This window comes from Rhinolophus sinicus, linkage group LG07 (assembly GCF_036562045.2).
Source record: "Rhinolophus sinicus isolate RSC01 linkage group LG07, ASM3656204v1, whole genome shotgun sequence".
NCBI classification, from domain to species: domain Eukaryota; kingdom Metazoa; phylum Chordata; class Mammalia; order Chiroptera; family Rhinolophidae; genus Rhinolophus; species Rhinolophus sinicus.
Window position 1 is genome coordinate 83,077,820 of NC_133757.1, and position 26,888 is coordinate 83,104,707.

Genomic DNA, 26,888 nt, shown 5'->3' on the forward strand with positions numbered 1-26,888 from the left:
GGCTAGAAAAAAGTTCTGTTCAAAGTCAAAAGTGCCTGGAAGAGATGAGCGCGTCCCAGAGGTTGAATGTAGTTTAACCCAGCCTCTGGTCCTCCCGCCCGGGTATCAATCCCGCAGGAAGGGGGCCTGCATGGATTTCCATCCAATCGGCGCCGCTGGGGCAGGTGGGCGGGGCGACGCACCAATTAGGCCTGTGAGTCTGAATTCTGCTCCTGCCTCGCTCACTGGTGGTCAGTCGTTGCATGCCATCCACGGTCCCTCGTGGCTCTTCCCCAGTCCGTGTGGCGCTGTGATCTGCACTGGTTGTGGGGGTTGTAGGCAGAACTAGGGGAGACCCGGGAAACTTAGAAATGGTGAGTGAGCGGGACGGGTGCGGAGATGGGGCGAGGGGCTGGTTGGAAACGGCTACAACTGGCAGTGGTGGGATCCGCCTCCACCGCCTCAACTCCGGAGTCTGTGGACCTGAGTCCCCTGCGGGCTCCGGTGGGACCTCGGTCCCCTCCGGCTCGCAGCGTGGGGGCTGAGCCGGCAGCCGGGACCCCGGGCGTCCTGTCCCGTCACTGCGCGCGGCGACTTCGGCCCCGGAGCCTCTCTGGGCCGCTCTGCGGCCGCAGCTCCACGTCTCCCCAAATGGTGCGGTGACCACAGGGAGGGTCATCAGGGGACAGTCGTGATTCAGTAACTGGGGGTTCGTGCGTAGGAGGTGTGTGGTATGTGGGATCCGTGATTTAGCCTTTCTCCCTGAGGGACGCCTGTTTTCTCCTGAATTTTCCAAATGTTTTGGGGGCCGGGTCTCAAATCTACGACTCCCCCTGCTCCTCCCCCGCCTATATCCATGTAGGGCTGGCAATAAATCCCTAAATTTCCAGAACCTCTAGGTATTCCTATAGCCAAATTTCCGTCTTTGAATCACAGCATCATTATCAACCATTTGTCTGCCCAGGTGCATTTCGAACAGAACCAACATTTTATCTTTTTTTTTTTAACACAATAATGAAATGCTGTTTTCAAGATTTATATTTGTCTATGAATAGTTTACGTGAGAGGAAAGCCGAGAATAACCACCTGGAATACGTTGTATGAAATCCACTTTTCTCTCCCCCAGGACCTGCCCTGGGCACAGACGTCCTGTGGGAAGTCCTTTGGGTGGAGGCTCCTCTTTGAAAACTTTCCTGGGTGTCTTGTCCTGTGAGCACGTCCCCTCCCTGGGTATATCACCTTGAAAGGATTTATTGACTTTTATGTCTCGTTTTTTTCAATAGGGTTAAAATGTATTTAATCAGTAGAGCTTGAAAGACAATATAAAATAGTTCTAAACAGGCATGAAAGAGGTGAATTCAGAAAAAAATAAAATGTTGCAGTATTACATTCTATTTCTGTAGAATTCGTCTTTCACTTTTTTTTTTCCTGAGCATGTGTAGTAAGTTTCTGAGGTTTGTTTTACTTGGGGTGTTTTAAAATACAATTCCAGGGCTTAGCCTTGCAGAGCAGAATTGTTCCAGTAGATTCATGAGAAAAGCTACAGCCCTGGAAATGGGGATGCAATGCAAGGGAGTTCGGGGGTAGGGTGGAGTGGGAAGGGGGCCAGTGCCCTTTCTGAGGTTGTGGGTACAGTTCCTTAGCCCCAGACATTTTTAGATTTTATGTTGAGTTTTGCGTTCAGAGTGTATTTGTGTACATTGAGAAACGCTGTGAAGATCAGGTGTTCTGTCTCCTGGAAAAAGGGTTTATGAATTGGGGAGTTCATGTGGGTCAGAACCTTCATCAGGCTGTGAGTTTCCCCACTGAGAATGGAAATCTGGGGGAGGGAGCACTTCCATGCTTACATTAGGGTGGGGTGTGTGTGTGGAGATTCCAGCGTCCATTCCTGGGGCTGCTCAGGTGTCCCTCCCCTCTTTCCCCAGGAACTGAACCAATTTAGGGGTTCTGTTTCCTGAGGGTATCTAGACCCCAAGGTTACAATTATGTTCAATTTTCTGACTGTGGGTTTCCTTCTGAACTGTAGGGAAGCAAGCTGCTTTGTCTTGATTCCAGTAATCATGTTTTTTTTCTTTTTTTCTTTTTTTGGATTCCTTTCTCCATTGCACCTCTTTGAATGTAGTTTCCATTAGTACTTGGTTTTAATATGTAAGTTGATTAAGAGGTACTCTGGATAAGGCAAGAAAATTGTGGAACTAAATAGAATTTTGGTTCCATTTAGCAAGAGAAACTTAAGATGTGAGATGAGTGTTTTGAAATAATTAAAATAATAATTAAGCTTAGAAAAATATGGTATAAATAAATTCTTTCTTTGTTTTAAATAAATAATGCATTGGAAGGGTAATTAAATTCCTGAGATAGGAAACAAAAGAAGTCTCTCTGCCCGCATATCTGGTCCACACCAGTACTCTAAACAATAGTTTTAATCATTTCTGGATCACCCCATTAGTTTTCTTTATATAAAAACAAACCAGTGCAAATGCCTATTTTTCTTACCCATCTTTGTTTTTGTGTGAGTGGTCTAGTGTTTGATGTTTGTTTACTGACACCTTAAGCCCCACCCCTCCCTTTCCCCCTCCTGCTTCTTACCTGTCAGGCTGATGAGAAGCCTGGAGGCTCCTGCACTGGGAGCTGCTGGGAGCTGGGGAGCCCTCCTGTGAACTGTGCTGCCCTGCGCTGTATCGTGGACCCACCCAGCCTGGGGTCTGTATACAGAGGACTCTGAGTGGGTAATTTTGATAATTCCTTTTTCTTTGAGAGCACGAATATGGGAATGGGGCCTTCCTTACAGTGGTTGTGGGTCCTTTCTATGTGTTTAGAATGAAGGTGTGACTGGAACTGAGTTCTTATTGATATTAGAGTAGGTCTTGGTGTACTAGGATGACTATACCTTGTGAGGTGGGTTCATCAGGTATTTACTCCTTAAAGAGCGGGCTTTTTTCCCCTCTCTCACCTAAATTTGTTTTAATTTATTTTTTATTAAAATATAGTTAACACACAATATTATATTAGTTTCAGGTGTATAACATAATGATGTGACATTTATAGACTTTATTATGTGATGACCACAATAAATCTAGTAACCATCTGTCATCATAAAAAGTTACTACAATATTATAGGCTTTTTTCTTGTGCTGTACATTACATCTTTGTGACTTATTTTATAACTGGGAGTTTGGCCCTCTTATTCCTCTTTACCTTATCACATCTTTATTCACCTATCCACCTATCCATGGACTCCTAGGTTGTTTTCTTGTCTTGCCTATTGTAATAACGTTACAGTGAACATAAGGGTGCATGTATCTTTTAGAATTTGTGTTTTCTTTTTGTTCAGATAAATACTGAGAAGTAGAATTGCTGAGTTGTATGGTAGTTCTATTTTTAGTTTTTTGAGGAACCTCCATACTGTTTTCCATAGGTGCTGTACCAATTTACCATGCCACCAACAGCAAACGGGGGTTCCTTTTTCTCTACATTCTTGCCAACACTTGTTATTTGTTGACTTTTTTTCATAATAACCATGCTAGCAGGTGTAAGGTACTATCTCATTGTGGTTTTGATTTGCATTTTCCGGATGATGAGTGATGTTGAACGTCTTTTCAGCCCAATCTTCAAAATTGCTATGACTATTTGAGGTCTTTTGTGGTTCTATATAAATTTTAGGATTATTTGTTCTAGTTTCATGAAAAATGCCATTGTTACTTTGATAGGGATGCCTCAAATCTGTAGATTGTTCTTGGTGGTATGGACACTTTAAACTTGCTATTTCTTTTAACCCATGAACATAGTATATCTTTCCATTTGTGTCATCTTCAGTTTCTTTAATCAATGATTTATATTTCTCAGAGTACAGTTCTTTTGCCTGCTTGGTTAACTTTGTTCTTATGTTTTTGTGGTTTTTCTTATATACAAGTGTAAATAGGATAGTTTTCTTAATTTCTTTTTCTGAGTTTGTTATTAGTATATAGGAACACCACAGATTTTTGTATATTAAGTTTGTATTCTAAATTTATTTGTATGTTCTAATAGCTTTTTGGTGGAATTTTTGGGGTTTTCTTCATATCGTATCATATCATCTGTAAATAGTAACAATTTTCTTCCTTTCCAATTTGGATGTCTTTTATTTCTTTCCCTTGTCTGATTGCTGTGGCTAGGACTTCCAATACTATGTTGAATAGAAGTGGTGAGAGTGGGCACCTTTGTCCTGTTTCTGATCTTAATGGAAAAGCTCTTAGTTTTTCACCATTGACTATGATGTTAGCTGTGGGTGTTGCATATGGTGTTACATATATAAGCTTTTCCATGTTGATATTTGTTCCCTGTCTTCCCACTTTGTTGTGAGTTTTTATCATTAATGGATTTTGTCAAATGCTTTTTCCACATCTGTTGAGGTGATCATAGATATTTATTCCTTGTTTTGTTAAGGCAGTGAATCACACTGATTGATTTTAGTATACTGACCATCCTTGTACCTGTGGAATAAATTCCACTTGATCATGGTGTATGATCCTTTTATTGTGTTGTTGACTTTAGTGTGCTGAGATTTTGTTTAGCATCTTTGCATCTATGTTCATCAGAGATACTAATCTGTAATTAGCTATGTAGTGTCTTTGTCTGGTTTTGGTATCAGGGTAATGCTGGCTGGGTAGAATGAGTTTAGAAGCATTCCTTTCTCTTCCATTTTTTGGACTAGTTTGCGAAGTACAGGTATTGTTCTTCTTTAAGTGTTTGGTAGAATTCACCTGGGAATCTGACTGGTCCTGGGCTTTTGTTTGTTGAGAGGTTTTTGATTCCTGATTTAATTTCATTACTAGTAATCAATCTGTTCCAATTCTCTGCTTCTTCCTGATTTACTCTTGGAAGATCATATGTTTCTAGGAATTGATCCATCCTTTGTAAGTTGTCCAGTTTGTTGGCGTATTATGTTTGTAGTATTCACTTACTATCCTTTGTATTTCTTTGATGTCAGTTGTAACTTGTTTTTCATTTCTGATTTTATTTGAGCCCTGTTTATTTTTTTTCTTGATAAGTGTGTCTAAGTGTTTATCAGTTTTGTTTATATTTTTAAAGAACCACCTCTTACTTTCATTAATTTTTTTTTTTGTCTCTGTTTCTTTCATCTCCATTGTGATCTTTATTCTTTGCATCTTTCTGCTAACTTTGGGCTTTGTTTGTTCTTTCTCTAGTTCCTTTAGGTGTAAGGTTAGGTTGTTTATTTGAGATTTTTCTTGTTTCTTGAAGTAGACTGATATTTTCTATGATTTCTTTGTTAATTCATTGATTGTTTAGTAGCATATTGTTTAGCCTTTACATGTTGTGTTTTTCCAGTTTTCTACTTGTAATTGATTTCTAGTTTCATACTGTTGTGGTCACAAAGATGCTTGGTATGAATTCCATCTTTTTAAATTTATTGAGAGGTGTGTGTGCATGTGTGTGTGTGTGTGTGTTTTCTAACGTGATCTGTTCTGGAGAATGTTTCATGTGCACTTGAAAAGAATGTGTATTCTGCTGTCTTTGGATGTAATGTTCTGCAGATAAGTATTGAGTTCATCTGTTCTAACGTGTCCATGTTTGGTAATTTAAGGCCATTGTTTCCTTGTTGGTGTTGTCTGTATGATGTATCCATTTATGTAAGTGGTTTGTAAAATCACCTACTATTATTGTAATACTCTCAATCTCTCCCTTTATGTCTGTTAATATTAGCTTTATATACGTGGGTGCTCCTATGTTAGGTGCATACATGTTTACCAGTGTTATATTTTCTTGTTAGATTAATCCCTTTATTATTGTATAGTGTTCTTTTTTGGCTCTTGGTACATTGTGTTTTAAAGTCTTTTTTAATTTATGTTGCTACACTAGTTTTCTTTTCATTTCCATTTGTATGAAATATCTTTTTCTATCTGGTCAGTTTCATTCTCTGTGTGTCTTTAGGTCTGAAGTAAGTCTTTGTAGGCAGCATATGTATGGGGTCTTGGTGGGGCTTTTTTGTTTTGTTTTGGTTTTGGTTTTTTTTTTTTTGTCCGTTCAGCTACCCTGTGTCTTTTGATTGGAGCATTTGGTCCAGTTAGATTTAAAGTAATTGTTAACAGGCATGTACTTATTGCTATTTAATTAATTGTTTCTGGTTGTTTTTGTAGTTTTTCTCTGTTCCTTTCTTCTTATGTTGCTCTTTTCTTGTACATTGGTGACTTTCTTTAGTATTATGTTGGATTCATTTTAGTTTTTGTGTATCATACGTTTATGGGTTTTGGTTACCATGAGGTTCATATATAATGGCATATGTTTATAGTGATATATTTTAAGTTGATGGTCAGTTAAGTTCGAACACATTCTATAATAAAAGCACTACATTTTCACTCATTCCCCCCTAATTTTATGTTTTGGATGTTATATTTTACATATTTGGTTATGTGGGTCCCTTAATTATTCTACATATACATGATTTCACTGCTTTTGTCTTTTAACCATCATACTAGCTTTATAATTAGTTGATCTACTTTTACTAAATGTTTGTCTTTACCAGTGAGATTTTCTTCTTTCCTGTATATTTCTTTTATTTTCAGTTCTGGCCTTTTTTTTTTTTTTCGTCTTAAAGAAGTCCCTTTAACATTTCTTTGAGTGTCAGTTTGGTGGTGATAAACTTTTACTTTTTGTTTGGGAAACTATTTTTTAAAATTCTGAATGATAACCTTGCTGGGAAAGTTATTCTTAGTTGTTAAGTTTTTTTCCTTTCATCACTTTGACTATATCATGCTATTCCATTCTGGTCTGTGAAGTTTCTGCTGAAAGATCAGCTGGTAGTCATATGGATGTTCCTCTGTGTGTATCTAGCTGCTTCTCTCTTGCTCCTTTTAAGATTCTGTTTTTATCTTTAACATTTGGCATTCAATAATGATGTCTCTTGGTGTGGGTCTCTTTGGATTCCTCTAGTTTGGGCCTCTTTGTGCTTTCTGGCTTGGATGTCTGTGGCCTTTACCATTTTAGGGACGTTTTCTGCCATTATTTCTTCAAAAAGTTTCCCTGTCCCTTTCTCTCTCTCTTCTACTGAGACCTCCATGATGTGAATGTAAATATACTTCATGTTGTCCCAGAGATCCTTTAAACTATTCTCATTTTATAAAAAATTCTTTTATCTTTTTTTGTTCCAGTTGGGTGATTGATTTCCACTATCTTGTCTTCCAAGTTGCTGATTTGTTTTTCTGCATCATCTAATCTGCTGTTTATTCCCTCTAGTGTATTTTTCATTTCAGTTATTGTATTCTTCAGTTCTGATCACTTTTTTTCTATATTTTCTATCTCTTTGTTGAAGTTCTCACTGAGTTCATCCATTCTTCTCCAATTTTGTTGAGCATCTTTGTAATCATTGCATTGAACTTTATCTAGTAGATTGTTTATCTCCATTTCATTTAGTTCTTATCCTGTTCTCTCATTTGAAACGTATATCTTTGTCTCCTCATTTTGCCTATCTCTATGTGTTTGTTTCTATGTACTAGGTAGATCACCTAGTCTTCTGGTCTTGAAAGAGTGGACTTACCTAGAAGGTATAATGTTAGGCCCTGTGGCACAATCCTTTCTGGTAACCAGTGTGCGCCAAGAGGTGTCTCCTGTATAGGTTGTGTGGGCCTGCCTGTTGCGCTTGGATAACGATTGTTGTAGACACGTCTGGTGGTGGTTTTCCCTCAGGAGGACTGGCTACAGAGACCTGCCATGATTGCTATGGATGATCTGGTGTGCAGGCATTGGTCTCACAAAGCAGGAACTGGTTTTCAGGGGCTGCGGTGCTGGCCGAGGATGCCTGTGGGTGTGTCTGTGATGTCATGTGTAAGTGGCTCTGGTGCTAGTCAAAGCTGGCTGCCATGTGCCAGATCTAGAGCCTCTTGGGAGGGACTGTGATGCGAGAGGAGTTTGGCAGCCATGTTTACCTGGGTTAGAGACACTTGGGAGAGTTGAGGTGTTAGCTGGGGCTAACCGCCATATGTGAGGGGGGTGGCTCTACCTTTGGGAGCAAGAGTATTACAATGGGGTACTTTTTAAAGTGGTTGTTGGTCAATGTCTCTGCTGGAACCTATCTGTAGAGTGAAGCTATGACGGAGGCCAGGGTTGTCCTGCGAGTATTAAGTGGGTCTTAACAGTGTATTAGGAAGGTTGCCGTATTTTGCTGCGTATAATGTGCATTTTTTTGCCCAAATTTGGGAGGGAAAAATAAAGATGTGCATTATACAAGGGTGGTAGTACTAATTCTGTAACTATATAAATGTTTTTAATTCTTTTATTTATGCCTATGAGTTAAAAGTGTAGCCCTAGAAATCAATAATGATATCCATATACAAAATAATACCCTGGAATATGATAATCAGTTTTGTTGAACTTACAATGAACTTGCAATGACAAAGAGTTCTTGGTCTGCTATATCATAAATATCATAGATTTGTTACCAGTACATAAAATTTCTTGTACCTTGTGTCTGTTCTTGTTTTGTAATTATCTGTTACATAAAATTTCTTGTACCATAATATGTTAAAAAATAAATGCTAAAATTCCTTTATAATACAAACAGCAAATACCTAAATGTAAACAGATAAAAGTTTGAATTAAAAAATTACAGCAAAAGATTTTTTTCCCTGAAAGTTGGGCCAAAAACATGGGTGCACATTATACATGGCAAAATACAGTATATTCTGGTAATGAAGTGCCCCATCATGTGATCACTCCTTGAACAGCAGTTATTTCAGGGGAAGAAATAAAGAGAAGAGAAGGGAAAGGCAACCAGTAGAACACAGGCTAATAAGATAACTGTCCTAATACCAGAGAACTCACCAGGACCCTAAATATCTCTGCTGTTGCTGGCTCTGCCTTTACTGCAACAAAGATCCGGTTATTGGGGACAACATTCATATCCTCACTGTGGCACAGCAGAGGGATAGTTCAAACCAGACTTAAACCCTGGTTCCTTAAATTTATATAGCGACCATTTCTGTGGTGGAGACCTCAAATTCTCATGGAACTAATTTGAGGCCCCTGGAGGAATAAATTCATAAGTACCAAGGTAGAAAGGACACTCACTGCCCTGAAGTTTTTCTGGGGACCTAAAATGCAAAATGGAAGGACACAAGAGAGGGAAGAAGAGGAATGAAATATTGTGAAAAGGCCCACAATTGCCCTAATTGGAAATCCAAAATATTCTAATAGAATTTACATAACAAAAGAAGATAAAAAGCTCCTTGGCTTTTGAGCCTCCAAAACATGTTTTGAATTAATGTTATCACCTCCTGTAACACAGTAATTCATAAACCATCATGCAGTTACTCAATGCTAGGTTAAATTACGTTTATACCTGGGATGACAGTAAGTTGAAGCAAGGTACCCCATGTTCTTAGGGGAATTACTGAAATAATATACAGGACAAAGTGGTTTGGTGTACTTCACCTTAACCATGAGAACTCTTTCCTTACCTAATGGTCATAATACCCATTGTCCTAAAATATCCCTAGTGGCAGGAATGCCCTGAACCAGTAATTCATAAATTTAAGTTAAATCAAGTTTTTGCCTCTTCCAAATTGGATTCACAGAATTGGAATTATGGTTTTCATTTCTTAATAAAATTATGTAATGTGGCCTGGTGTAAATTAAACGGCCTTCAAGGATTGAAAACTGTTATACAAACCTTTTTAGGAAGGAGAGATGATCTCCAGTTATCCTTTGAAAAGCTGGATTTGGCCTGTTCTTAAACTTGGAAGGAATGAATGCACCTTACACTGGATTACCACAACCTTGAGGCTGTGGTCACACCAAAAATATTCCTACACCCAGTCCCCAGCATTATGGAAATTACTGCCTCCATCCACTCAGCAAAGAGCACACATTCTGCTCTCATAGATTTGGCCAAGTCTGGTCTGCTCAGTGCCTATGTCAACAGCCTCTCAGCTGCAGTTGGCCTTCACCTCTGAAGGGACATGACACACCTTTACCTGGTTCCCCTCAGGGAACCTCAGCACCATTACCACCGCCTACAGTCTCTGCAGGCAGGGGCTGAGCTGCTTTTACCTTGCTCCAAGAGAACAGGTATGATGTGACATTCATGACGTTCTCCATATGGACATTTGTTTGACATTTAGGACATACATATATTGAAAAAGTGGCTCACAATAAGTGGACGGACCATTGCCTGAAACATGAGGCCCTGATGCCTTGGTTCCTTTTTTCAAAATTGTTTTAATAAACAAAATACCACAACCTTCCTGACACCATGAAGAAATAGCTGTAGTAGATTCTTTTGTGTTTGGGAGCAACATATTCTTTGTTTACAAATTTACTTGAGCCCACTTATGCTGTTACTTGTACACTGCCCGACCTTGAATGGGCACCCCTACCACAGAAGGCTCTAGACAGTTTCAGTTGCCATGTAATAGGCACACCTGATAGTGTCCTCAGATACTCCTTCACTATAAGGCTTCAGAGGTCACCTCTCACACCTCATAGTTTACCCATGATGGCTTTACTTGTAATGTCTATCACGTACTTTTCTTATTTTGACCAGTTGTGTATCTATTTTATTAATCTTGTGCAATAACTAGCTTTCATTGTTTTAATTTTCTTCATTGATTTCTCCCAATTACCTACATTTCTAATTTTTACTATTTCTTTAATTCTGCTTAATTAGCACTTTTTGTTATTTCATAATTGTATACTTACATTAATGATTATACGTCTTTCTTTTTTTCTAGTGTATTTGTTCAATGGCATCAGTGACCCATGGGGCATTGCTGTTGCTGCAGCCCACAACTTTTGTCTGCTAGGTTGTATTTTTATTTCATGAAATTAAAAATATTTTTTTATTTTTCTTGAGACTGTTTTGGTTCCATGTTTTCTTTAGGAGTGTGTTGTTGACTGTACACATATTTGGGGTTTATCCAACTATCTGTTACTGATTTCTAGATTAATGCCTGTGTATCATATTATGAGAGCATATTTTTTATGATTCCTGTTCTTTCAAAAATTTTAAAGGGTGTTTTGTGTCCCAGATGGCGAAGGTTCTATGTAAACTTGAGAGGAATGTGTATTCTGCACTTTTTTCATGAAGTATTTCATAGATTACAATTCAGTCCTGTTGTTACATCGAGCTGTTGGGTTCCTCTCTGTCCTTGGTGATTTTCTGCCTGTGGAATTTATAATTCAGCATAAGGGATGTTGAAGTCTACAACAATAGTAGTGGATTCATCTGTTTCTTTTTGCATTCACTCAGTTGTACTTCATGTATTTTGCTTCTCTGTTGTTTTGCACATATACATGAAGGATTGCTGTGTCTTCTTGGAGAATGGACCTCTTTATTATTTTTAATTTAAATCGATGTTATTTTAAACAAACTGTCACCTGTTATATTAATTATGATAAGAAATACAAAAGATATTTTACCTTCATTTATTCTTTCTCTAATTTACCACCTTCATCATTTAGATTTATTATGATAAATTATTGATCATTTCTTTTAAAGTAAGTGTACTCACGACAAATTCCTTCAATTTTTGTCTCTGAATATCTTTTATTTTTGAAGGATAGTTTTGCTTAACACAGAATTCTAGGAGATTGGGTTCTTCTTTTAAAAAATATTTCACTTCACTTTTTTTTCCTTGCATGATTTCACAAAGAAATTTGATTTAATTGTAATCTTTGTGTTTTGATAAGTAAGGTGTTTTCCCCTCTGGCTTCTTTCAGTATATTTTCTTTGTCTGATTGTCGTCTAATTTGAATATGAGATAGTTGGTTGTGGGCTTTTTTGTTTTTCATTTTTAGCGTTATGTGAGCTTCATAGATTGACAGTTTGCCATCTATCATTAATTGTAGGAAAATCTCAGTGATTGTTACTTCACTGATTTCATTCTTCTTTTTTCTTTTCCTTCAGGTATGCATTCCCATTATGTGTATTTAGATCTGTGTAAAACAGGTTGTCCCGGGATTCATGGATATTGTGTTCTGTCTTTTTTGTTCTTTTTTGTCTTACCAATACACTACTGAAATAAATTTTTATTTATTTATTTATTTATTTTGAGTACAGACCATACTAGGAACAGAGTATTTGGGGCATTTTTCGCAATGCTGTGTTTATTTTCTCTTTGCCAATTTTGAAAACACTGGGTTATCCTGTGGCCTAAATGCTCTGATGGATCCAAGAACAGAAGTTCATTTCAACTTTTTTCACTCTTATCCTGGTGAGGTGTCGGGGATGACAGCTTCTAAGTTACTTAAATGCCAGACCTGACACCAGAAGTCTCTGACTCCATTTTTCCATCATTGACTGCCGACAGCTTTTAAGCTCCATCCCTCTTCCTTCCTCTTGTGCCACACATCTGTACAAGGTGATAAGAAAGCCTTACTGTTCCCTCATTTCGGGTAGAAAGTGATTAAATATACACAAGCTCCCACTCTTGTGTGTGAACTCTCACCCTAGCCCATCCACTAACCTCAATATAAAAACAAATCCGTGCACCTTCCCTTCCTCTCTCAGGCTATTTCATGCCTGCTTGAGAGGCCTACCTTTCTCTCCCCAGAGACCTCAGTTATGGAATCAATAACTCCTTTTATATGTGATCAAACAATACAGTGAATGTTTAAATTTTAAAAAATTTATTACAGTAAAAGACATGTTGCCATTAATCCCCCTCAAAATACTCTCCCTTGCTTCAAATACACTTATCCCATTGTTCTTGCCACTTTCTGAAGCAGTTCTAGAAGCCCTCTTTTGTGAGTGCCTTTAGTTGCACTGTCATGGCTGCCTTGATATCCTGAATCATTTTGACTTTGGGGAAGAGCCAGAAGTGTCACGGTGTCAGATCCAGTGAATAAAGTGGTTGAGGATACACCGTAATGTTTTTATTTGACATAAATTGCCATATACCAGAAGCGATGTGTGCCACAGAGCATTATCATGATGGAGGATGATTTATGGCAACTTTAAAACACACCTTCTCTAAATTGTAGCTCATACTGCCACTGCACCAAACAAGTTGAAACTTGTCACACACTGTTACTAAGGTTCGATGTACTACTTCCCGTATTGAAGATCCCTGCCTTTCCATTGGTTAGCACTGGGCAGCAACATTCACCATATGTTTTGATCACAGTGGAAAGGCTCCAGTCATACATCGCTTCTGGTATGGCAATTTCTGTCAAATAAAAACATTATGGTGTATCCTCATCCGCCTTATTCACCCGATCTGGCATCGTGCAACTTTTGGCTCTTCCCCAAAGTCAAAATGGCCATGAAAGGTAAACGTTTTGAATCAATCAGGACATCAAGGCAGCCACGACAGCACTACTAAAGACACTCATGAAAGAGGACTTCCAGAACTGCTTCAGAGAATGGAAGGATGATAGTACAAGTGTGTTCAAAGTGAGGGTATTTTGAGGGTGATTAATGACAATGTGTCTTTTACTGTAATACATTTTTAAAAATTTAAACATTCACCGTATTTATTGATCACACCTTCATACCCTAGTGGCCAAGTGTGGTGTCATCAGCTGAGGGATTCCCATGCTCGGGGGCTGAGCTCTCATGCTCCTTTACACCACCGGGGAGCTGGGACATGACAGAAGAAAGGAGGGCAGCCTCTCTGGGGCCTGGTCAGGAAAACTTCCTCCTGACTGGGGAGTGGAGATGTTATGTTCTGTTGGAGGAATGCACTGCTGACACCTGTATGTATTTTATAATCATGAGCAAATTTACCACTGAACCGTTGTGGATGTCAGTGAACTCTCTTGCAATCGGCAGCTTTTAACCTGTTCCTCAGTGTCAGCTGGGCTCAGGACAGACTGTTATTGTTCTGCTGGAAAGAGCACTTCACACTTATTATCTCAGTGTGTGTGCCTATGTGTGCCAAAAGTTGGCAGGAAGTGGCCCTGAGACACCTAATTAGAAGGATCTTGGGACCTAAGTTGTCATACCTTCTTCCTTGTATCTGAGCTCAGCTTCCAAATAACTTTCTAGACTATGTAATTGTACAAACAGAGAAAGAAAGAACTGAGTCTGTGATAAATATTACACAAAGTAAAAGCAGTGCTTCCCCACAAGTATATTTGTATTCAGCCAGCTGCATGTGATTACAGGCGTACCTCGGAGATACTGCGAGTTTGTTTCTAGACCACTGTAATAAAATGAACATAATCAATCAATAAATAAAGGCACATGAATTTTTTGGTTTTCCAGTGTATAAAGAAGTTACATTCATACTGCAATCTATTAAACATGCTATAGCACATTAGTGTACATACCTTAATTTTAAAAATACTGCTAAAAATACTAACCATCATCTGTGCTTTCATTGAGTCATAGTCTTCTTGCTGGTGGAGGGTCTTGTCTCAATTATGATGAAAATGCAGTATCTCCCAAGTGCAATAAAACGAAGCTCAATAAAACGAGGTATGTCTGCACTTCAAATGGTCCGGAGGGCTTTAAGACAGTAAAGCCAGCTAGGCTTTCTTCAAAGTTGGATTTCCACAGGCTTCTCACACTCTCTGTTTTTTTTGGTGATGGGAATAGCAGAAAATGCTTCCCATTCTTTACTAGATTTTTATTCATTGAAACCTCATGCAGATGTGACTCTCTGTTTTATGGAGTGCTGTAAATGGTGGGGAATAAGGAAGGAGATGAAAGAATTTTACTCACAAGAATTGATGGTTTTAAAATGATAATATGAGTTTCACTTATATAGCATTTCTGTCATTTCCAAGGTTGTCTGAACCCTGTTATTTCAAAATAAAAATGTAATCACAGTAAAAATAGGTTGATAACTTCCACGTATTTATGATGATGTTAAATTTATAAGGAAGTAAGTGTGGATAGAGAGTAAATTTTTGATGATTAAGTCATAAAGTAAATGTTTGGAGATGACAGAATCATACGTGACCGTCCTATAAATGGAGTCTAGATGCGCAGTGCTGTCAGCCTCTCACATCCTACTGTACACATATATTGGGATGTTTTAGGACCCAGTGGCCTTTGAGGATGTGGCTGTGACCTTCACCCTGGAGGAGTGGGCCTTACTGGATCCTTCACAGAAGAAACTCTACAGAGATGTGATGCAGGAAACCTTCAGGAACCTGGCCTCAGTAGGTAAGGATGAGAAGTTACCTGCATTTTGTCAGTTAGTGGACAATTATTTCTCACCCACCAACATTGTTCTAACGTGTAATGTGGGAAGGGAGGCCATTGGTCAATAAACTGGACATGGTCACAGCTCATCATAGAACTAGAATGTATGATTTTTGTAACATTTCTGATACTTTGGAATCATTTTTCTGGGTCTGCATTTTAGGGGAAAAATGGGAAGTTCAGGACATTGAAGATCAGTACAAAAACCAGTGGAGAAAACAAAGGTGAGTCACAACACTACAAAGCAGTTTCTCAGGTGAGAAACTTGCGATGCTACAAAATTTTAAAAAGAAGCAACCAAAACAACTCTTGCTTCAAATTTCTTACCTCTCAGAAAATTTTCACCAAATTTCTTTCTTATATATGACATAAATATTCAGTGTTGTAAAATGGTTCACTAGGAAACAGCATTCATAAATGCTATATCTAAATATCACTTTTTTACCGTTTTTCTTTCTTTTTTTAAGTATAGTTGGTATACAATATTAATTATATTAGTTACATTAGTTTCAGGTGTATAATATAGTGATTCAACATTTTTATAACTTATATGATCACCCCACTAATTCTGGTAATCATCCGTCACCATGTAAAACTATCACAATATTATTGACTAATCCCCTTCACCTTTTTTCCCCTTTCCCTCACCTCCTCCCCTCTGGTAACCATCCCTTTGTTCTCTGTTTCTATGAGTCTGCTTTTGTTTTGTTTCTTTCTTTGTTTTTATAGATTCCACATTAAAGTGAAACAATATGGTATGTGTCTTTCTCTGTTTGACTTATTTCACTTACAATAATACCCTCTAGGCCCATCCATGTTGTTGTAAATGGCAAGGTTTATTCTTTTTGATGGCTAAGTAATATTCCATTATAAATATATACCACATCTTCTTTATCCATTCATTTTTCTATGAACATCTAGGTTGCTTCCATATCTTGGCTATTATAAATAATGCTACAGTGAACATGGGGTGTATATATCTTTTCTAATTAGTATTTTCATTTTCTTTGAATAAATACCCAGAAGTAGAATTAGTGGGTCATATGGTAGATCTGTTTTTAGTTTTTTGAGAAATTTCCATACTATTTTCTATAGTGGCTGCAACAATTTGCAATCCCACCAACAGTGCACAAGGATTCCCTTTTCTTCACATCCTCATCAACACGTTATTTATTGACTTTTTGGAAATAGTCATTCTGACAGGTATGGGTGATATCTCATTGTGGTTTTGATTTGCATTTCCCTGATGATTAGTGATTTTTAAATATCTTTTCATATGTCTGTTGGCCATTTCTGTGTCTTGTTAGGAGAAATGTATATTCATGCCCTCAGCCCATTTTTTTTTAACACATATTAATAGTTTATTTTTTGTTGAGTTGTATGAGTTCCTTATATGTTTTGGACATCAACCCCTTATTGGATATATCATTTACAAATATATTCTCCCATTCAGTGTGTTGGGTTTTTTTGTTAGTTTTATTGATGGTTTCCTTCACTGTGCAAAAGCTTTTTAGTTTGCAGAAGTCCTATTTGTATATTTTTACTTTTGTTTCCCTTACTCGAGGGGATGTATCCACAAAGATACTACTCAGACTGATGTCAAAAAGTTTACTACCTCTTTTTTCTCCTAGGAGTTTTATAGTTTCAGGCCATAAATTTAAGTCTTTAATCAATTTTGAGTTTAGTTTTATACATGGTGTAAGAGAGTGATCCAGTTTCATTTTATTGCGTGTATCTGTCCAGTTTTCCCAGCACCATTTGTCAAAGACACTGTTGTTAATCTGTTGTATATTCTTGCCTCCTTTGTCATAGATTAGTTGACCACATAAGTGAGGGATTATTTCTGGGCTCTCTATTCTGTTCCATTGATCTACGTGTCTATTTTTATGCCAGTACCATCCTGCCTTGTAGTACAGTTTTAAGTCAGAAACAGTGATAACTCCCACTCTATTCTTCCTTCTCAAGATTGCTTTGGCTATTTGTGCTTTTTTGTGTATCCATTTATATATTGTAGGATTATTTGCTGTAGTTCTGAGAAGAATTTCATTGGTATTTTGATAGGGATTGTATTAAATCTGTCAATTGCTTTGGGTTTTATGGTCATTTTAATAGTACGAATCCTTCCAGGAGCACAGTGTATATCCTTCCATTTATTTGTGTGCTCTTCAGTTTTTTTCTTAAATGTCTTTTGATTTTCCAAGTACAAGTCTTTTACCTCGTTGGTTAAATTTATTCCTAGGTATTTTCTTTTCTTTTCTTTATGTAACTGTAAATTTGATTGTTTTCTTAATTTCTCCTTCTGATTTTTCATCGTTAATGTGCAGAAATGTGAGAGATTTCTGTATAGTTTGTATCCTGCTATTCTACTCCATTCTTTTTTAAAAACATTATTTATTTAATTCAACTTATTGTATGACTTTTGGCACCCAGATAGCATTTAGGTTTCCCTTAAATAAATTAAACTTCTCATCTGTACTGAGTTATTTGGCAAGAAGTGCAAATAGAGGAGAAAGGGAGGGATGGGAGAAGAATTTTGTAATATATGGAGCTGTGAGTGCAAGCACTTCATTTTTGCCTCCCCCAAAATGACCATCACCTTCATGCCAATATTCACCCAAGGAGTCATTCAGCCTGTACTTTTGGTCTGTGGTCCCCCACAGCCAGCATCCATGGCCTGGGCCTTTGGCCATCATCCTTGGTCTGGGACTGGTTCTAGCCTGTGTGGATGCCTGTGAACGTGGCTAATAGTTCCCCTGGGTGGAGAGCGGGCAGGTTAGGGAGAAGGTAACTATTATTCATGCACCTCTGAGGTTCTGCCTTTCTGCAGAGCAGATGGGAGGGCCCAGGTCCTCCCAGGTCCTGGCAGTGCACTGAAAGACTGGCCAGAGCCCAGCCTGGTGGTGGTAGTGGGGTGGAAGGTGGGGCATTCTGGAGGCACATCCAAGTAGAAGAAACTGTCACCTCAGAACCAAATGATGGGGTAGGGGCCATATGAAGCAGGGCCCCCAAAACAGTCATACTGTGGCCCTAAGTGCTACCAGGCAACCAAGAACGTAGGACAGGTAAAGAGGGAGGTAGGTGAAGGCGGGGATGGGAAGATGTTATTTATTGGGGCATGTGGAAGAACTGGAGTGAAGCAAATGCCAGCCACAGTTTTGGGTAGTCTAAATGGAAAGGGGACAATGTCAAAATATAATTAATCCTGGGTGCTAAAAAGAAAATCTATATATTCATATATCTATGTATGTATATGCATATGTATCTGTAATTTTTCTAAAACAGCCCTGGGTTTGAGACCCCCCTCTGCCATTGGCCAGCATGGGGCCTTGCACTTGGTATATAACCTAACTGCAGATAATAATTCCTCTGGACCCGGCTGTCTGGGAAGGTTTTAGTGCTGGTCCATACTCAGAGCACAGGAAAGGTTCCCTTCCACTGCACTCCCTCAGAGTGATTCTCTATTGAATTCTTATATTCTATTAGTCATTTGGTTGATTCTTTAGGGTTTTTTATATGCAGTATTATGTCATCTGCAAGCAGTGGCAGTTTTGCCTCCTTTCCAATTTGGATGCCTTTTATTTTTCTTGTCTGATTATTGCGTCTAGGACTTTCCAATACTATATTGAGGAACAGTGGTGAAAATGGGCATTCTTGTCTTGTTCGTTAGAGGAAAAGCTTTCGGCTTTTCCCCATCAAGTATGATTTAGCTATAGGCTTGTCTTGTATCGTCTTTTTCTTTTTTACTTCATTTTATTTTATTTTTTTAGTTTCAGGTGTACAAAACAATGCAGTAGTGAGACATTTCACCCCTCACAAAGTGATACCCCCTTCCCCCAATCTATTGCCCCTCTGACATTGTATATATCTACTACAATTCCATTGACTCTATTCCCTATGCTGTACTCTATATCCCATGACTATATATATATTAAATTATAGCTGACATACAATATTATTCAACTTCAGCTTTAGGTGTACAGTGCAGTGGTCAAGCATCTACACCGTCCATGAATTGGTCTTCCTAATAAGACATGTGCCCATCTGACACCCTACAAAATCTTTATAACATTATTGATTATATTCCCAAAACTGTCTTTCATATCCCCGTGGCAATATTGTAGTTACCAGTTTATGCTCTCTAATCCCTTCCCCTTTATCCTCATTCCCACCCCCCTCCCTTCTAGCAACCGTAAGTTTTTTCTCTATATCTCTGAGACTATTTCTGTTTACTTTGCTCATTTATTCAGTCCTTTAGATCCCACATATAAGTGAAATCATATGGCATTTGTCTTTCTCAGACTGACTTATTTCACTTAGCATAATGGTCTCTAGGTCCATCCATATTGTTGCAAATGGTAAAATTTCATTCTTCTTTATAGCCGAGTAATACTCCATTATATAAATGTACCACAGTTTCTTAATCCAGTCGTCTACCGATGGGCATTTCAGTTGTTTCCAAGTTTTGGCTATTGTAAATAGCACATATAGCCTTTTTCAAATCGAGATAAGTTCCTTCTATGCCCACTTTGTTGAGAGTTCTTATCATAAATGGATGTTGAATTTTGTCATGTGCTTTTTCTCCATATATTAAGATAATCATGATTTTTTTTCCCTTGGTTTTGTTGATATGATGAATCTTGATATAATTTTTCTTGTGGATGTTGAACCACCCTTGCATCCCAGGGAAAACTCCCACTTGATAGTGTGTATAGTCATTTGAATGTACTGTTGAATTTGTTGGGACCTTTGGCATCTATGTTCATCAGGGATATTGGCCTTTAATTCTCTTTTTTTATAGTATCTTTGTCTGCTTTTGGTATCAGGATACTAGTGTCCTTGTAGAATAAGTTTGGAAGCACTCCTTTGTCTGCAATTTTTTGGAATAGTTTGAGAAGGATAGTTCCTAATTCGTCTTTAAATGTTTCGTAGAATTCACTTATGAAGCCTTCTGGTTCTGAGCTTTTCGTTTGCTGTGAGTTTTTTTTTATTACTGCTTCAATTTCATTGCTAGTAATTGATTTGCTCAGGTTCTCTGGTTCTTCCTGGTTTAGTCTTAGAAGGTTGTATGTTTCTAGAAATTTATCCATTTCTTCTAGATTGTCCAATTTGTTGGCATATAATTTTTTATAATATTCTTTAATGATCCTTTGTATTTCTTTGGTGTTGGTTATAATCTGTTATTTCTGATTTTATTTTTGTTATCTTTTGCTTGAGGAGTCTTGCTAGAGGTCTGTCAATTTTATTTATCCTTTTAGAGAACCAGCTCTTAGTTTCACTGAACTTTTGTATTGCTTTTCTATTTCATTTATTTCTGCTCTGATATTTATTATTTCCTTCTACTTTTGGTTTTGTTTGTTCCCCATTTACTAATTCCTTCAGGTATAAATTTAGATTGTTGGATTTTTTTGCTTCTTGAGGAAGACTATAGCTATAAACTTTCCTCTTAAAACTGCTTTTGCTGTATTCCATAAACTTTGTAAAAATGTATTTTCATTTTCCTTTGTCTCAAAGTAATTTTTTGTTTCCTCTTTGATCCATTGCTTGTTTAGAAGCAGGTTATTTAATCTCCAAGTATTTTTGCAGTTTTTTCCAGTTTTCTTCTTGTAGTTGATTTCTGGATTCATATAATTGTGGTCAGAAAATGTGCTTGATATAATTTTAATCTTGAATTTATTGAGGCTTGTTTTGTGGCCTAGTGTGTGCTGTATCCTGGGAAACATTCCATGTGCACTTGAAAAAAATGTATAACCTGCAGTTTCTGGATGAAATGCTCTATAAATGTTTATTAAGTCAAACATGTCTCAGGTAGCATTTAAGGTCATTATTTCCTTATTAATTTTCTGTCTGGATGATCTATCCATTGAGGTAAGTGGAATATTAAAGTCCCCAACTATTATAGTATTACTGTTATTTTCTGCCTTTATGTCCATTAATATTTGCTTTATATACTTGGGTGCTCCTATGTTGGGTGTGTAGATATTTACAATTATTATATCCTCTTCTTGGATTGACCCCTTTAAAATTATGTAATGTCCTTCTTTGTCCCTTTTTAAAGTCTTAAAATCTATTTTGTCTGATATGAGTCTGCTACACCAGCTTTCTTTTTGTTTCATTTGCATGGAGTATCTTTTTCCATCCCTTCAGTTTCACTCTGTGTATGTGTGTCAATCTAAAGCATGAATCACAGTGAATCGACTATCTAAAAAGCTAATATGGAGGTTAAAATAAAACAGTAGCAAAATTAACTATAACTATCACAAATAATCAGGAGATACACAAAAGATAAAACTACATAGTCGTACATAGATAGTTGTGGTTTTTAATCCATTCTGCCACTCTATATCTTTTGATTGGAGCATGCAGTCCATTTACATTTAAAATAATTATTGATGGGTATGTGCTTATTGGCATTTTGTTGATTGTTTTTTGGCTGTTTTTGTTCTCTGTTCCTTCTTTTTATCTCTTTTTGATTTGTTGATTTTCTTCAGTGTTTTGATTGGATGCCTTTCTCTTCATTTTTTGTGTATTTTTTATGTTTTTGTTTTATGGTTGCCATGAGCTTCATGTATATCCATCTATAGATCTGTTTTAAGCAGATAATCATTTAAGTTCAATTGCAGTCTAAAAGCACATTTTTACTCCACCCTCCACTCTTTGTTTTTGATGTAGTTTTATCTTTTTGTGTATCTCCTGATTGTTGTAGTTATAGTTAATTTTGCTACTATTTTATTTTAAGCTTTATATTAGCTTTTTAGATTGTTGATTCACTGTGATTATTACACATTTGCTTTTGCCAGTGAGATACTTTTTCCTGTCCTGTATTTTTTTCTTTCTGGTTATGACCTTTCTGCATAAAGAAGATACTTTAACATTTCTTGCAAGGCTGGTTTAGTGGTTGTGAACTGCTTTAGTTTTTCCTTGTCTGAGAAACTCTTTTGTCTCTCCTTCAATTCTGAATGATAGCATTGCTGGATATAGTATTCTAGGTTGTAGATTTCTTTCTTTCAGCCTTTTAAATACTTCCTGCCACTCCCTTCTGGCCTGTAAAATTGCTTCTGAGAAATCATCTGATAGCCTTATGGGTTCCCTTGTATGTGACTATGTGACTTGTTCTTTCATTCTTGCTGTCTTTAAGATGGTCTCTTTATCCTTAACTTTTGCATTTTAATTACAGTATGTCTTGGTCTGGGTCTCTCTGGCTTCATGTTTGGAACTCTGCTTCCTGAACCTCGATGTCTGTTTCCTTCCCCAGATTAGAAAATTTTTCAGCTGTTATTTCTTCAAATATTCTTTCTTCCCCTTTCTCTGTCTCATCTCCTTCTGGAAGATGATGAAATGGTAGGGCCTTGATGTTATTCCAGAGATCGCATATATTATCTGCATTTTTTAAAATTCTTTTTTCATTGTCCTGTTCTCATTGGGTAATTTCCACCATTTTGTCTTATAGGTCTCTAATCTGTTTTCTGTATTAACTAATCTGTTGATTCCTTTTAACGTACTCTTCATTTCAGTTATTGTATTCTACATCTCTGATTTGTTCTTTATTACATTTTCTCGTTCTTTGTTGAAGTGCTCTCTGAGTTCCTCCATTCTATTCTCAAGTTTGTTGAACATCCTTGTGACCGTTTCTTTGAAATTTTTATTGGGCAAATTACTTATCTCCATTTCAGATAAAAGCTCCGCTTTGTTCTCGGGAGTTTTTTCTTGTTCCTTCATTTGGGGCATACGAGTATTCTTTTGTCTCTACAAAAGACTTTCTGTTTGACTTTCTGTGTTTGTTCCAATGAATTAGATGGAATTGTTGTTTCTCCCAGCCTTGAAAAAGTGATCTCTGTTGTAGACAGTGTATTGAATAGTTTTTGCCTGCTGATTGTAGTTGGGGCTGGTCTGTGCACTGCCTCATGTGTTGCCTGGCCTGAAGGAGTGAGTTCCAGGTGCAGCAGCTCTGTGTGTATGTGCTTCATTGCCCTTCTAATCCAGATGGTGCTGCCTGGTGTAGATGGGGCTTCTGAGAGTGCTTTTGGCATACCCTGTTGCTTTAACTGTCTACCATGAGAGCAGGGTGTGGGCGGAGTTGCTTTGTGTACTTGTGTCACAACATCCCACCAGCACAGCCCCCTTCCCGGGTGGTGCAGGCCTGCCATGTCTGCACAACTGCACTTTGCTAGTTCTGTTCCCTCTCTGGGTGGTGCAGCTCTTTGTGCTCATTCCACATTTCTGTGTGCCTGCCTTGTTGCTTTTACTGTATGTCATCAGAGCAGGGTCTGGGTGGGGCCTCTATGTGTGTGCCAGACGCTCTGCTTTTTCTCTGAGTTGGGCAGCCTTGCATATGCGTACAACCACACTTGCTAGTTCTGCACCCTCTCCATGCAGGGCAGCCCTGCGCGTGCACAGCAGCACCCCACTCACACCACAAGGGGCAGCCTAGCAGTGGATACCACAAAGTTTTGCTAGCTCTGCACTTTCTTCAGGCAGGGCAGCCCCACGTGTACGTGTAACTGTGTCCCACTATCTCTGCAGTTCCTGGAGGGAACAGTCCAGCATGTGTGTGCCACAGCATTTTGCTAGCTCTACACTCTCTTAAGGAGGGGCAGCCCCATGTGAGCATATAGTAGCGCCCCTGTGTCTTCACACTTTCTCTGGAGAGATTAGCCCTGCAGGTGGTACCACAGTGTTTACCCAGCTGTGCACTCTTTCCAGGTGGGAGAGTCCTGTGTGCACATGCAGCAAAAGGAATGTGCTAAGCAGCAGCCCCCTGCAGCCTCTAGATCAATCTCTAGGTGGAGGGACCCCTTGTATGCACACTATGACACCCTCCTGTTTCTGCTGCACCCAGATCCAGGTGGGGTGGTTGGGGATTGACTACAACATCCTGCAGGTAGACCAGAAAACCTGGATGGAGCGCTTTTTCACTATCCACGTGCAGGAGAAATGTAAACAGTGGCGCTCAGTGGTTGCTCTGATCCTAGGTGGTTTCCTCAGTTCCCAAAGAGCTCTTGTGGTTCCCTAACCTTTCCTATATGGTCTCTCTCTATTGCTTGTTGTTCAGATGCTCTTCGATGGGTTCACAGTTGTCTCAGGAGGAAGTGCTCTAAATATAGGTGTACATTTGATATGTTGCGAAGAGGTGAACTCAGCATACACCTACCCTGCCATATTGGACCAGCCTCTGACTATTACTGTTTTGGTAATAGCAAGGCTGAAGTTATCTTACAGAGCTTTTAGTGTATTCAATTTCAAACCACATAGTTAAGGCAGAAAAATCTACACTTTTGCTATAAATCATAAAAAGTATAGTTCAAATATTCTAATAAACATAAAATCACTAATAAAGAAATCCTTAATAATGTGCTTCTTGTTTTTCACAGAAGTCTTATGGCAGAAAGACCCTGTAAAGAGGAAAAGGATAGTCAATGTGGAGAAAACTTCAGCCTTATTCCAAATCTCAATCTGAAGAAGAAAACTCTTCTAAAACCATGGGAATACAGTGTGTGTGGAAAAGCCTTTAGGCATCATTCATCCTATAATAGACACAAGCCCTCTGAGTATCAGAAATACAGAGAGAAGCCCTATCAATGTAACGTATGTGGGAGAGCCTTCAGCTATCTTCAGTGTTTTGAAAAACATGAAAGAACTCACAATGGAGAGAAAACTTATAACTGTGAGGAATGTGGAAAAGCTTTCATGTGCCTCAAAACCCTTGGAAAACACATGATAACACATATGGTACATGGTCCTTATGAATGTAAGGTGTGTGGAAAAACCTTCAGTACCTCAACTTCTCTTCAAATATGTGAGAGCACACACACTGGAAAGAAGCCCTATCAGTGTAAACACTGTGGAAAAGCCCTTAGGAATTATCGAAGTTTTCAGAGACATGAAAGATGTCACACTGAACAAAAACTACATGAATGTAAAAAATGTAGTAAAGCATTCAGGTATCTCAGTAATCTTCGAACACATGAGAGAACTCACACTGAAGAAAAACCCTATGAATGTAAGGAGTGTGGAAAGGCTTTTAGATCTTACAGTTCCTTACAACCACACAAAATGACTCATACAGGAGAGAAACCCTATGAATGTAAGCAATGTGGGAAAACATTCAGATATTACAGGTCTTTACAAACACATGAAAGATCTCACACTGGAGAGAGACCCTATGAATGTAAAAAATGTAGCAAAGCATTCAGCGATCCCAGTTATCTTAGAAATCATGAAAAAATTCACAATACAGAGAAACCCTATGAATGTATATGTGGAAAAGCCTTCAGATCTTCCCGTTACTTAAAAGCACATGAAAAGGTTCACACGGGAGAGGAACCCTGTAAATGTAAGGAATGTGGAAAAACCTTTAGATCTTCCCGCTATTTAAAAACACATGAAAAGATTCATACAGGAGAGAAACCCTATAAATGTAAGAAATGTGGAAAAGCTTTCAGATCTTCCAGTTACTTACAAACACATGAAAATTCTCACACTAGAGACAAACCCTATGAATGTAAGAAATGTGGAAAAGCCTTCAGATTTTACAAATTCTTACAAATACATGATACCTCTCACACTGGAGAGAAACTCTATGAATGTGGAAAATGTGGTAAAGCCTTCAGGTACCCCAGTAATCTTCGAATACATGAAAGAACTCACATTGCAGAGAAACCCTGTGAATGTAAGGAGTGTGGAAAAGCCTTCAGATCTTACAGTTCCTTGCAAATACATATAAGGACTCACACAGGAGAAAAACCCTATGAATGTAGACATTGTGCTAAAGCCTACATTTCTCACAAATCCCTTCAAAGACACATGAAAATGCATGCTTGAAATACACCTTATCAGTATAAGGAATATGGGAAAGCATTCCTTTGCCTTAGTTTGTGTGTCAAAGACACAAAAGATATCGAACTGGAGAGAAATTATATGAATGTAAACAATGTGGTAAAGTCTATGCAGAGTAGAGTTCCTTACAAAGACAGGAACAAACTCACACTGGAGAAAAACCCTATGAATGTAAGGAATGTGGAAAAGCCTTCACTTATAACACAACCTTATGAAAATCATAGATTGAGTGCACACTGAAAAGAAACAATATAAATATGAAGAATGTGGGGAAACCTTCAGTCATCCCTGTTCCTTCTAGGAAGGCACACTGGACCAAACCTCTTGAATGTAAATACTGTCAGAAAGACTTCCATTGGGCCACATCCTTACATGTAAATCTCCCACTGAAAAGCAAAAATGTAAATAACATAAGGAGGCATGAGAGAAATTAACTCATGTTTAATGTTTCAGAAAACTTTCAACATTAAAGAGTTGTTATTAAAATGTTAAATTATATTTATGAAGTCTCTTCAAGTGTATCATTGGAAACTGGATTTCTACAACAGTAAACACTTGAAAAACTCAGGGGTTAGAGACCTGACTGCCCGTGTAGTCAAAACGCCATGTGTAACTTAAAGCACATCCTCTGCCTATACAGGTTCCCAATAGTTATACATGGACTTTAATCCAAGTGTAAGTGCACCCATGCAGTTCAATCTTGTGTTGTTCAAGGGTCAACTGAAATTGCTTTCAGAAATTAATATTGGGTGAGATAATACAGTGAGTTGTCTTTCAATAATAGTACATAACATTAATAGGTAGCAATTTTTTATTAAATCTATTATGTCTTTTTACATTTTGAAGCCTGTTGGATTCCTGGGTGAATTCAAATGAATTTCTAATATACAATGAGGTTTAATTTTTTATGATGTTTTATTTGTCTTGTGTT

At 38.0% G+C, this 26,888-nt stretch overlaps 1 protein-coding gene across 1 annotated transcript; it reads left to right on the forward strand.

The window, feature by feature from the left end:
• The first annotated feature begins 218 nt into the window (after positions 1–218).
• Positions 219–26,650, forward strand: LOC109454337 (uncharacterized). The gene is made up of 4 exons (XM_074338685.1): positions 219–353; positions 14,959–15,085; positions 15,288–15,348; positions 24,493–26,650. Exons 1-4 carry the CDS (start codon positions 351–353, stop codon positions 25,940–25,942), a joined length of 1,641 nt encoding a protein of 546 aa, XP_074194786.1. The 5' UTR covers positions 219–350; the 3' UTR covers positions 25,943–26,650.
• Positions 26,651–26,888: the final 238 nt, after the last annotated feature.

Coding starts and splice junctions, on each gene's coding strand:
- LOC109454337 (XM_074338685.1), top strand. Junction 15,086..15,287: donor CAGGAACCTGGCCTCAGTAG/GTAAGGATGAGA, acceptor TCTGCATTTTAG/GGGAAAAATGGGAAGTTCAG. Junction 15,349..24,492: donor AACCAGTGGAGAAAACAAAG/GTGAGTCACAAC, acceptor TGTTTTTCACAG/AAGTCTTATGGCAGAAAGAC.